Source organism: Ranitomeya imitator, chromosome 7 (assembly GCF_032444005.1).
Source record: "Ranitomeya imitator isolate aRanImi1 chromosome 7, aRanImi1.pri, whole genome shotgun sequence".
NCBI lineage: Eukaryota > Metazoa > Chordata > Amphibia > Anura > Dendrobatidae > Ranitomeya > Ranitomeya imitator.
The window spans coordinates 214,935,960-214,950,528 of NC_091288.1; the positions used below are offsets into that span (position 1 = coordinate 214,935,960).

The 14,569-nt window shown below is 41.5% G+C and overlaps 2 protein-coding genes across 3 annotated transcripts in view; both read left to right on the top strand.

The window, feature by feature from the left end:
* FBXL16 (F-box and leucine rich repeat protein 16) overlaps positions 1-2,129 on the top strand; it is a 102,266-nt gene extending 100,137 nt beyond the window's left edge. Inside the window, exons 5-6 of the mRNA XM_069734788.1 lie at positions 168-231; positions 384-2,129. Of these exons, the coding sequence (XP_069590889.1) occupies positions 168-231; positions 384-532 (213 nt within the window). The 3' untranslated portion in view covers positions 533-2,129. The remainder of the gene's footprint in view (positions 1-167; positions 232-383) is intronic.
* Positions 1-14,569, top strand: part of ANTKMT (adenine nucleotide translocase lysine methyltransferase) — a 681,321-nt gene that overhangs the window by 535,766 nt on the left and 130,986 nt on the right. The window lies entirely within an intron of this gene.

Genomic DNA, 14,569 nt, shown 5'->3' on the forward strand with positions numbered 1-14,569 from the left:
GTATCTAATCCTAGCATGTGTGATACTGTCTGCTGAACTGATCTGTGTATCTAATCTTATCATGTGTGGGGCACCAGTAAGCAGAGAGTACCTAATCTTAAGCCTATTATTTTTGGACTGTGAATACAGGATGCATCTGATCATTCATGTGTCACTTTCTCTTACAGGTACAAGACTTCGGCATGAAGCATCTGCTGGGAATGAAAAGTTTACGCCTCTTATCTCTGGCCGGTGAGTTTATAATTCTCTACTGTATGTCCATATGTACTTCATGTTGAGGGTTGTTATACTCCGTTGACTCGATGTTGAGGGTTGTTACACCCAGAGAAGCTCCCTGGGAAATCCACTCTTGAGAACCCTCATCACCATCTTGTCTCTCCCAGGTTGTCCTCTCCTCACCACCACCGGCCTTTCGGGTCTCGTTCAGCTGCAGGACCTAGAAGAACTGGAACTCACCAACTGTCCCGGTGCCACTCCTGAGCTCTTCAAATATTTCTCCCAGCACCTGCCTCGTTGCGTGGTGATCGAGTAACCAGCAGGAGCAGCATCCTCTGAAACCATTCCCAGCACCGACCATCATCCGATAGGAGGACTTTGGCTGCGGGAGCATTGACATCTCGAGTCACTGATTTGCTGAAAAAAGAGAGCAAGATCCTGGGAGATATTTCACACTCCGGTTTGTGAAGACCTCATTCCATGTCCCGATGTCGAGGTTGTATTATTTCCCGCGCCTCATCTCTTGTCTGTCGTGGATTGATACTCACAACCAGTAGAGCCGGCTCCCATCCGAAACCCCATCCACGTTCTCTCTACAGGGATTGTTTGGCGTGAGGTTGAAACGCAGCACATTGTGGAGTGTCGCTTCCAGTTCCAGTGGTGGTCCTCCATAGTTTGTTTCCTAATGTTTTTGAAGAAGGTTATTTTGGAGGGTTTTGTTGTTTTTGTTAACCTGCATCCTAAAGTTGGGAAGGTCCAAGAAAACCAGCGTCAGGAAATGTTTCTGCCGGATCGTGGAGCTACTTGTCGAAAAGTTCTTTAGAAAAGTTTTGCATGGCTGTTGTTGAAATGTCCGGACTCCACCTGCCGTTCTGACAGAGTAGTTGGAGAGATCCATCCCGTGCCACGATCTCACGTCGCCTTTCTTATTTTTACACTCCGGTCTCTATATATAGTATGGACGTTTCCAACATCTGCCTGTTTGCTACCTTCTCGCTCAACGTTTTTCTATATCTTGTCCTGGAGGAACGACCCTCGTGATGGTTTTTGGTGACTACGGTTGGCGGCACTTTGAGAGGAACCTTAGCTTTGGCCAAGGCGTTAGATAAAAATGATGGAGGACCTCCCATCAAAGGTCCAAGGTCTACACATGACAACACGCCAGAAGAAGAAAGATCTTGGTTAGCCTTTGGTGGTCACCATGCCGTGTCTTGATTGATGACCGCAAGATGTTGATGAGTAGGGTGGACTGTTCGACGAGGGACGTCAAGCAGAAAGGACCTTGTATAAACCTTTGCTTGGATCGGGAGGGGTCCCATCCCTCGTACATCTTCCCGGCTTGCCCCAGTGCCTGTACATTTATGCTGTTTGCTTGATTCACTGCTTTCATCAAGGTGGAGGACATTAGTGTTCATCTCTTCCCTCCATGACCTGCCCCATTCCCAGAAGACCAGGAAGAAGCAGTGCCATTTTTTTTCTTATGACATTTGTGCTTTTTTGATACCTTTGTTTCGAGTTCACGAGAACTGTGAGATTTCACTTGGACGACGTGATAGTAAAAAGGAAGCTTCAGGGGTTACCATACAATCAGATATTCCTTTTCCATTCTCGTTTCGTGCTGTCTCTGTCCATCTCTGATTCCACAGGGTCTTTTTCTCCAGGTATCACCCTCTCATCCTTCTCTTTCTCATATCCCACATGACACGGTTTGTCTCTATGTATGCGTGTCCCATGTCCCACCCGGTCCATTCTCCCGCACCCCCTGCATGTTTCTTTCATGCTGTCTCTTTTTTCGGACTCTTCTCATTTCTTGGAGAGCAACTGTCTATGGAACGATCTCGTGCTGTTTTTTCACCATGCTTTAAATATATTAAAATATATAAGAATTCCAAGTGTTCATTGAGAAGAACATGGCCGCTCGTCTCCGTCTCATCAATTCATTCAGATATTTTTATTTACTGATGTAGGAGAACGTGAAGAAATCTATCCTAGAGGAACGTTGAGACACCCCTCAAAATGAAAACCGCTCCTGTGATAGAGTGGCGGTACTATCCAGCCCTGGTGCAGTGTGGTAGTACTTTTACCTGGGTTCCCTACGGCACTGTTATTTATTGTCGTGTTATACTTAGGCTGGTAGTATTCTTTAGGAGTTTTGTTCTGGTTCCACATGGCAGTATTATTCTTTTCCGGTTGTATGTCTTCATTATTATTTTGGGTGTACGTGGCTGTATTTTGGGCTTTTATCGCACAATTATTTTGGGGCGGTATGGCAGTATTAGTTTAGAGTTAATGGCACTATTGTTTTGGGGTTATATGACACTATTATTTTCATGTGGTATTGCACTATTAGTTTGAGGTTGTATGACAGTATTATTTTTAGGGTCTGTATGGAACAACTATTTTGAGGTTATATGGTATGATTATTTTGGGGGAGCCTATATGGTGCTATTATTTTGGGGGAGCTTATATGGTGCTATTATTTTGGAGGAACTTATATGGTGCTATTATTTTGGGGGAACTTATATGGTGCTATTATTTTGGGGGAGCTTTTATGGTGCTATTATTTTGGGGGTGCTTACCGGTATATGGTGCTATTATTTTGGGGGTGCTTATATGGTGCTATTATTTTGGGGGAACTTATATGGTGCTATTATTTTGGAGGAACTTATATGGTGCTATTATTTTGGGGGTGCTTATATGGTGCTATTATTTTGGGGGAACTTATACGGTGCTATTATTTTGGGGAGCTTATATGGTGCTATTATTTTGGGGGAACTTACAGTGGGGCAAAAAAGTATTTAGTCAGTCAGCAATAGTGCAAGTTCCACCACTTAAAAAGATGAGAGGCGTCTGTAATTTACATCATAGGTAGACCTCAACTATGGGAGACAAACTGAGAAAAAAAAATCCAGAAAATCACATTGTCTGTTTTTTTAACATTTTATTTGCATATTATGGTGGAAAATAAGTATTTGGTCAGAAACAAACAATCAAGATTTCTGGCTCTCACAGACCTGTAACTTCTTCTTTAAGAGTCTCCTCTTTCCTCCACTCATTACCTGTAGTAATGGCACCTGTTTAAACTTGTTATCAGTATAAAAAGACACCTGTGCACACCCTCAAACAGTCTTGACTCCAAACTCCACTATGGTGAAGACCAAAGAGCTGTCAAAGGACACCAGAAACAAAATTGTAGCCCTGCACCAGGCTGGGAAGACTGAATCTGCAATAGCCAACCAGCTTGGAGTGAAGAAATCAACAGTGGGAGCAATAATTAGAAAATGGAAGACATACAAGACCACTGACAATCTCCCTCGATCTGGGGCTCACGCAAAATCCCACCCCGTGGGGTCAGAATGATCACAAGAACGGTGAGCAAAAATCCCAGAACCACGCGGGGGGACCTAGTGAATGAACTGCAGAGAGCTGGGACCAATGTAACAAGGCCTACCATAAGTAACACACTACGCCACCATGGACTCAGATCCTGCAGTGCCAGACGTGTCCCACTGCTTAAGCCAGTACATGTCCGGGCCCGTCTGAAGTTTGCTAGAGAGCATTTGGATGATCCAGAGGAGTTTTGGGAGAATGTCCTATGGTCTGATGAAACCAAACTGGAACTGTTTGGTAGAAACACAACTTGTCGTGTTTGGAGGAAAAAGAATACTGAGTTGCATCCATCAAACACCATACCTACTATAAAGCATGGTGGTGGAAACATCATGCTTTGGGGCTGTTTCTCTGCAAAGGGGCCAGGACGACTGATCCGGGTACATGAAAGAATGAATGGGGCCATGTATCGTGAGATTTTGAGTGCAAACCTCCTTCCATCAGCAAGGGCATTGAAGATGAAACGTGGCTGGGTCTTTCAACATGACAATGATCCAAAGCACACCGCCAGGGCAACGAAGGAGTGGCTTCGTAAGAAGCATTTCAAGGTCCTGGAGTGGCCTAGCCAGTCTCCAGATCTCAACCCTATAGAAAACCTTTAGAGGGAGTTGAAAGTCCGTGTTGCCCAGTGAAAAGCCAAAAACATCACTGCTCTAGAGGAGATCTGCATGGAGGAATGGGCCAACATACCAACAACAGTGTGTGGCAACCTTGTGAAGACTTACAGAAAACGTTTGACCTCTGTCATTGCCAACAAAGGATATATTACAAAGTATTGAGATGAAATTTTGTTTCTGACCAAATACTTATTTTCCACCATAATATGCAAATAAAATGTTAAAAAAACAGACAATGTGATTTTCTGGATTTTTTTTTCTCAGTTTGTCTCCCATAGTTGAGGTCTACCTATGATGTAAATTACAGACGCCTCTCATCTTTTTAAGTGGTGGAACTTGCACTATTGCTGACTGACTAAATACTTTTTTGCCCCACTGTATATGGTGCTATTATTTTGGAGGAACTTATATGGTGCTATTATTTTGGGAGAGCTTATATGGTGCTATTATTTTGGGGGAGCTTATATGGTGCTATTATTTTGGGGGAGCTTATATGGTGCTATTATTTTGGGGGTGCTTATATGGTGCTATAATTTTGGAGGAACTTATATGGTGCTATTATTTTGGGGGAACTTATATGGTGCTATAATTTTGGAGGAACTTATATGGTGCTATTATTTTGGAGGAACTTATATGGTGCTATTATTTTGGAGGAACTTATATGGTGCTATTATTTTGGAGGAACTTATATGGTGCTATTATTTTGGGGGTGCTTATATGGTAGTATTTTGGGGGTGCATATATGGTGCTATTATTTTGGTGGAGCTTATATGGTGCTATTATTTTGGGGGTGCTTATATGGTGCTATTATTTTGGGGGTGCTTATATGGTGCTATTATTTTGGGGGAACTTATATGGTGCTATTATTTTGGGGGAGCTTATATAGGGCTATTATTTTGGGGGTGCTTATATGGTGCTATTATTTTGGGGGTGCTTACCGGTATATGGTGCTATTATTTTGGGGGAGCTTATATGGTGCTATTATTTTGGGGGAGCTTATATGGTGCTATTATTTGGGGGGAGCTTATATGGTGCTATTATTTTGGGGGTGCTTATATGGTGCTATTATTTTGGGGGAGCTTATATGGTGCTATTATTTTGGGGGAACTTATATGGTGCTATTATTTTGGGGGAGCTTATATGGTGCTATTATTTTGGGGGTGCTTATATGGTGCTATTATTTTGGGGGAGCTTATATGGTGCTATTATTTTGGGGGAGCTTATATGGTGCTATTATTTTGGGGGAGCTTATATGGTGCTATTATTTTGGGGGAACTTATATGGTGCTATTATTTTGGGGGAGCTTATATGGTGCTATTATTTTGGGGGTGCTTATATGGTGCTATTATTTTGGGGGTGCTTATATGGTGCTATTATTTTGGGGGTGCTTATATGGTGCTATTATTTTGGGGGAACTTATATGGTGCTATTATTTTGGGGGAACTTATATGGTGCTATTATTTTGGGGGAGCTTATATGGTGCTATTATTTTGAGGGTGCTTATATGGTGCTATTATTTTGGGGGTGCTTATATGGTGCTATTTTTGGGGGGGAGCTTATATGGTGCTATTATTTTGGGGGAACTTATATGGTGCTATTATTTTGGGGGAGCTTATATGGTGCTATTATTTTGGGGGAGCTTATATGGTGCTATTATTTTGGGGGAACTTATATGGTGCTATTATTTTGGGGGAGCTTATATGGTGCTATTATTTTGGGGGTGCTTATATGGTGCTATTATTTTGGGGGTGCTTATATGGTGCTATTATTTTGGGGGTGCTTATATGGTGCTATTATTTTGGGGGAACTTATATGGTGCTATTATTTTGGGGGAACTTATATGGTGCTATTATTTTGGGGGAGCTTATATGGTGCTATTATTTTGAGGGTGCTTATATGGTGCTATTATTTTGGGGGTGCTTATATGGTGCTATTTTTGGGGGGGAGCTTATATGGTGCTATTATTTTGGGGGTGCTTATATGGTGCTATTATTTTGGGGGAGCTTATATGGTGCTATTATTTTGGGGATGCTTATATGGTGCTATTATTTTGGGGGAACTTATATGGTAGTATTTTGGGGGAGCTTATATGGTGCTATTATTTTGGGGGTGCTTATATGGTGCTATTATTTTGGGGGAGCTTATATGGTGCTATTATTTTGGGGATGCTTATATGGTGCTATTATTTTGGGGGAGCTTATATGGTGCTATTATTTTGGGGGTGCTTATATGGTGCTATATTTTGGTGGTGCTTATATGGTGCTATTATTTTGGGGGTGCTTATATGGTGCTATTATTTTGGGGGTGCTTATATGGTGCTATATTTTGGTGGTGCTTATATGGTGCTATTATTTTGGGGGTGCTTATATGGTGCTATTATTTTGGGGGTGCTTATATGGTGCTATTATTTTGGGGGTGCTTATATGGTGCTATTATTTTGAGGGTGCTTATATGGTGCTATTATTTTGGGGGAGCTTATATGGTGCTATATTTTGGTGGTGCTTATATGGTGCTATTATTTTGGGGGTGCTTATATGGTGCTATTATTTTGGGGGTGCTTATATGGTGCTATATTTTGGTGGTGCTTATATGGTGCTATTATTTTGGGGGAACTTATATGGTGCTATTATTTTGGGGGTGCTTATATGGTGCTATATTTTGGGGGAGCTTATATGGTGCTATTATTTTGGTGGTGCTTATATGGTGCTATTATTTTGGGGGAACTTATATGGTGCTATTATTTTGGGGGAGCTTATATAGGGCTATTATTTTGGGGGTGCTTATATGGTGCTATTATTTTGGGGGGGAACTTATATGGTGCTATTATTTTGAGCTGGCCTGACAGTATTATAATAATAATAATAATAATTTTTATTTATATAGCGCCAACATATTCCGCAGCGCTTTACAAATTATAGAGGGGACTTGTACAGACAATATTATTATTTCAGAGTTATAAGGCTCTCTTGTTTTGGGTTGTATTGCACTATTAGTTTAAAGTTGTATGGCAGTATTATTTTAGGGTCTGCATGGAACAATTATTTTGAGGTTATGTGGTGCTATTATTTTGAGCGGGTGTGTCAGTATTATTTTACAGTTGGACGGCATTATTGTTTCTGAGTTGTATTCCACTATTAGTATGAGGTTGTATGACAGTATTATTTTAGGGGCTGTATGTAAATATTATGTTGGGGTTTTCTGGCACTATTATTTGCTGCCTGTACGGTATTATGTACACTTTTTGGCGGCATTTTTTGGACGGTTTATGGCAGGATTATGTGAGGACTGTTTGGTGCGGTCGCTTGGCGGCATAGATGATGAATGTGATGGGAAGGATGTCTGATTGTTAGCTGGTACGTGCATTGACATAAATGACATACTAAATCTAATGGGTGACGTTTCTCCTTGTGGACAGCGACACGCCGGTCATGGCATGCCAATGTAAGGAGGTTTATTCACTGTGCAATGCTCCTCTGGGAAATTAAATATGCAAATTGCCTCTTCATAGAGGAAGGGAAGAACTCTATAGCGCCACCTGTTGGAGGCAGGGTCAATAGTGACTTGTAGGACCGCTGCTTCCATCAGGTGGCGCTATAGAGTGCTTCTCCTCCTCTGTGCATAGCCCAGACTGAGGACATTCAGGAGTGACCAGCAGGTGGCAGGGTTCACATATTTATGGCCTTGTGCACAAGCTGCAGTTCTGTGTGTGTCCAGCAGAGGTCCTGTGAGCCCCTGTGTCCTCCTGGCAGTCCCATGTCAGCGGCGGCCTGCTGCGCTCAGCTGTTGCGCTGTCTGCTGCGCTGGACGAGCAGAACACACGATTACAGCACGGAGTTTACACTTGTGAGATGCTGAGAAAAGCTGATGGTGGGAAATACTGAAGGATGGGACCAGCGCCAAGATGGAGACCTCATTAACCCCTTGAGCGCGGCACAGAGGGGTCAGCAATGGTTAACCCTGGCGGAGGGTCTGATCTGGAGCCTTATGTATGAGGGCAAAGAGAAAGAGAGGGGTGAAAGTGACGGGGTCCGCCGCTGTGTATGGGGGGATTCAGGGGAAAAAGTCACAATCTGACATACAGATACATATACGGGTCCATATACACATACAGTACATACAGATACATAGACGGGTCCATATACACATACAGTACAGATACGGATCCATACACACATACAGTACACACATACAGATACATATACAGGTCCATATACACATACAGTACACACATACAGATACGGGTCCATATACACATACAGTACATACAGATACATATACAGGTCCATATACACATACAGTACACACATACAGATACATATACGGGTCCATATACACATACAGTACACACATACAGATACGGGTCCATATACACATACAGTACATACAGATACATATACAGGTCCATATACACATACAGTACACACATACAGATACAAATACGGGTCCATATACACATACAGTACATACAGATACATATACAGGTCCATATACCCATACAGTACACACATACAGATACATATACGGGTCCATATACACATACAGTACATACAGATACATATACAGGTCCATATACACATACAGTACATACAGATACATATACGGGTCCATATACACATACAGTACACACATACAGATACATATACGGGTCCATATACACATACAGTACATACAGATACATATACAGGTCCATATACACATACAGTACATACAGATACATATACAGGTCCATATACACATACAGTACACACATACAGATACATATACGGGTCCATATACACATACAGTACACACATACAGATACATATACGGGTCCATATACACATACAGTACACACATACAGATACATATACGGGTCCATATACACATACAGTTCATACAGATACATATACGGGTCCATACACATACAGTACACACATTCAGATACAGGTCCATATACACATACAGTACACACATACAGATACATATACGGGTCCATATACACATACAGTACACACATACAGATACATATACGGTCCATATACACATACAGATACATATACGGGTCCATATACACATACAGATACATAGACGGTCCATATACACATACAGTACACAGATACATATACGGTCCATATACGCATACAGATACATAGATGGGTCCATATACATATAAAGTACACACATACAGATACATAGATGGGTCCATATACATATACAGGTCCATATACACATACAGATACATATACAGGTCCATATACACATACAGTACACATATACATATACGGTCCATATACACATACAGTACACACATACAGATACATAGATGGGTCCATATACACATACAGTACATATACAGGTCCATATACACATACAGATACATATACAGGTCCATATACACATACAGTACACAGATACATATACATATACGGTCCATATACACATACAGTACACACATACAGATACATAGATGGGTCCATATACACATACAGTACAGATACATATACATATACGGTCCATATACACATACATATGTAGGTCCATATACACATACAGATACATATACGGGACCATATACAGATACATATACGGGTCCATATACAGTACACACATACAGATACATATACGGTCCATATACAGATACATATACGGGTCCATATACACATACAGTACACAGATACATATACGGTCCATATACACATACAGTACACACATACAGATACATATACGGTCCATATACACATACAGTACACACATACAGATACTTATATGGGTCCATATACACGTACAGTACACACATACAGATACATATACGGGTCCATATACACATACAGTACACACATACAGATACATATATGGCTCCATATACACATACAGTACACACATACAGATACATATACGGGTCTATATACACATACAGATACATATATGGCTCCATATACACATACATTACACACATACAGATACATGTACGGGTCTATATACACATACAGTACACACATACAGATACATGTACGGGTCCATATACACATACAGTACACACATACAGATACGGGTCCATATACACATACAGTACACACATACAGATACATAGACGGGTCCATATACACATACAGTACACACATACAGATACATAGACGGGTCCATATACACATACAGTACACACATACAGATACATGTACGGGTCTATATACACATACAGTACACACATACAGATACGGGTCCATATACACATACAGTACACACATACAGATACATAGACGGGTTCATATACACATACAGTACACATACAGATACATGTACGGGTCTATATACACATACAGTACACACATACAGATACGGGTCCATATACACATACAGTACACACATACAGATACATAGACGGGTTCATATACACATACAGTACACACATACAGATACATGTACGGGTCTATATACACATACAGTACACACATACATATACGGGTCCATATACACATACAGTACACACATACAGATACATAGACGGGTCCATATACACATACAGTACACACATACAGATACATAGACGGGTCCATATACACATACAGTACACACAGATACATGTACGGGTCTATATACACATACAGTACACACATATACGGGTCAATATACACATACAGTACACACATACAGATACATAGACGGGTCCATATACACATACAGTACACACATACAGATACATAGATGGGTCCATATACACATACAGTACACACATACAGATACATAGACGGGTCCATATACACATACAGTACACACATACAGATACATAGACGGGTCCATATACACATACAGTACACACATACAGATACATAGACGGGTCCATATACACATACAGTACACACATACAGATACATAGACGGGTCCATATACACATACAGTACACACATAGTCATATATACAATCACACATACATAGTCATATATGTATATATACACGCATACGTGCCTATATATACATACAAAGACATCACATACATATATACAAACACAATCACATTTACATTCATATACAGAAACAATCACATACATAACAATTCACAGAAGCTTTATTGGCAGGACTAAATCTATACACAAACACATAAAATCACCTAGATGTAGACATACAATCATACATACACTTATAAATACATTTATACACGTACAATAATAGACACATTCACACACCATCATACACACATAATGTGCTCCCATTATCACACACGTACACTTCCTTCTTTGTCACTTTAGTGATATATTTGGACTTTGTATAGCAGTATTTTGGGGGATTGTATGGCGCCGTTTGGTGACTGACGATACATACACACATACATGGCCACATACGTGATGACATCATCACATCCGGCGAGACATGACGTCATCATTTCTCTGATCCCCGCCGCCCTCTGGTGGACAGAACTATAGCAGCAGATTAGCTCCTGGACCCTTATTTTGGGGATGGTCATTATCCTCATTCCTCCCCTCCCCCGCGCCCAGCTGTGACCCCGGGGTCAGTGCATGGCTGTGGAGAGGCCAGACACAGCTGCACTGACCAGTCAGACATTTTGCCCTGTGTCACCACAGTAACCGTCCCACACTGGGAGGATGGGAGGAGATCCTAAATGAAGTCTGACCTTTGCCCTCTCAGGGCGGACCCCTGTGCAGTCGGTTCAATTACCTCCATGACCAGCAACAAAGTGGTTAATGCATTTTGATTATAAGACCGATCAATACGAGGTGGTGAGGAACGGCGCCAAAACCTACAGATGAAGGAATGTCTCCAGACTGAAAAGATTATGCAGTAGGATTTCTTTCATCTGGCAGCTGATAATCCACAAATTCTGAGAATCCAGAACTTGTACGTTGGACACACTGTCAATTTGGAAAATGTGTCGTTGCTCATCCTGGTATACGAAAGACGATGAAACCACGCATGACCCCACTACTAATCAACAGGACACTACGTTCCTAGAGAGTCAAAAGTCACATCTCAGCCACTGTCTATAAGCGACTGTCGAACAATCTGAGAGGGCCATCTACATTTCACTGTCTCATGCCAATTGTCTTGGCCATGTCAGAGAGGCCATCTTAGAGGAATCGTCTTAAGCAGCAGTCTCATGGTCACTGCAAAAATCTCAGTGACCATCTCATACTGACCTTCTTACTGTGACCATTTCAGACTGTCCATCTCATACTGACCTTCCTACTGTGACCATTTCAGACTGTCCATCTCATACTGATCCTTTTATACCCATCATCTCTAAGTGACCATGTCATACTGACCATCTCATACCGATTATCTCCAAGTAACTATCTCATACTGACCATCTAACACTGACCATTTCACAGTGCCCATCTCATACTGACCATCTTCAAGTGACCAAACCATGATGACCATGTCATAACAGCCATTTCCAAATGAACATCTCTCATTGATCATCTCATACCAACCATCTCCAAGTGACCATCTCATACCAACCATCTCCAAGTGATCATCTCATACCAACCATCTCCAAGTGACCATCTCATATCAATCATCTCATTACATCCATTCCCAAGTGACTATTTCAGTATGACCATCTCTCATTGATTATCTAATACCAACCATCTCCAAGTGACCATCTCATATCAATCATCTCATTACATCCATTCCCAAGTGACTATTTCAGTATGACCATCTCTCATTGATTATCTAATACCAACCATCTCCAAGTGACCATCTCATATCAATCATCTCATTACATCCATTCCCAAGTGACCATTTCAGTATGACCATCTCTCATTGATCATCTCATACCAACCATCTCCAAGTGACCATCTCATACCAACCATCTCCAAGTGACCATCTCATATCAATCATCTCATTACATCCATTCCCAAGTGACCATTTCAGTATGACCATCTCTCATTGATTATCTCATACCAACCATCTCCAAGTGACCATCTCACACCAACCATCTTATAATGGCCATTTCCAAGTGACCATCTCATGCCAACCATATCATGGTGACCATTTCAGAATGACCATCTCCCTGCTGACCATCTCATGCCAACCATCTCATTCTGACCATTTCAGAAATACCATTTTCCACTGATCATCTCATTTCGACCATTTCCAAGTGACCATCTCATGCCAACCATATCATAGTGACCATTTCAAAATGACCATCTCCCTTACCATTTCCAAGTGTCCATCTCATACCTACGATCTCATAACAGCCATTTCCAAATGATCATCTCATACTGACCATATCAGAATTACCATCTTCCACTGATCATCTCATACCGGTCATTTCAAAGTGACCATCTCATACAAACCATATCATAGTGACCATTTAAGAATGACCATTTCCAAGTGACCATCTTATAGCAATCGTGGTGACTATTTCCGAATGATCATCTCCCACTGATCATTTCGCACCGAAAATCTCCAAGTGACCATCTCATACTAACCATCTCATAAAGGCCATTTCCAAATGAGCATCTCTTACCAAGCATCTCATGCTCACCATCTCACCACTGACCAACTCCAAGTGACCATCTCATACTAACCATCTCATAAGGGCCATTTCCAAATGACCCATCTCTTACCAAGCATCTCCTGCTGGCCATCTCATCACTGACCATCTCCAAGTGACCATCTCATACTAACCATCTCATAAAGGCCATTTCCAAATGACCCATCTCTTACCAAGCATCTCATGCTGACCATCTCATCACTGACTATCTCCAAGTGACCATCTCATACTAACCATCTCATAAAGGCCATTTCCAAATGACCATCTCTTACCAAGCATCTCATGCTGGCCATCTCATCACTGACCATCTCCAAGTGACCATCTCATACTAACCATCTCATAAAGGCCATTTCCAAATGAGCATCTCTTACCAAGCATCTCATGCTCACCATCTCACCACTGACCAACTCCAAGTGACCATCTCATACTAACCATCTCATAAGGGCCATTTCCAAATGACCCATCTCTTACCAAGCATCTCATGCTGACCATCTCACCACTGACCATCTCCAAGTGACCATCTCATACTAACCATCTCATAAAGGCCATTTCCAAATGACTCATCTCTTACCAAGCATCTCCTGCTGACCATCTCATCACTGACCATCTCCAAGTGACCATCTCATACTAACCATCTCATAAAGGCCATTTCCAAATGACCCATCTCTTACCAAGCATCTCATGCTGACCATCTCATCACTGACCATCTCCAAGTGACCATCTCATACTAACCATCTCATAAAGGCCATTTCCAAATGACCCATCTCTTACCAAGCATCTCCTGCTGGCCATCTCATCACTGACCATCTCCAAGTGACCATCTCATACTAACCATCTCATAAAGGCCATTTCCAAA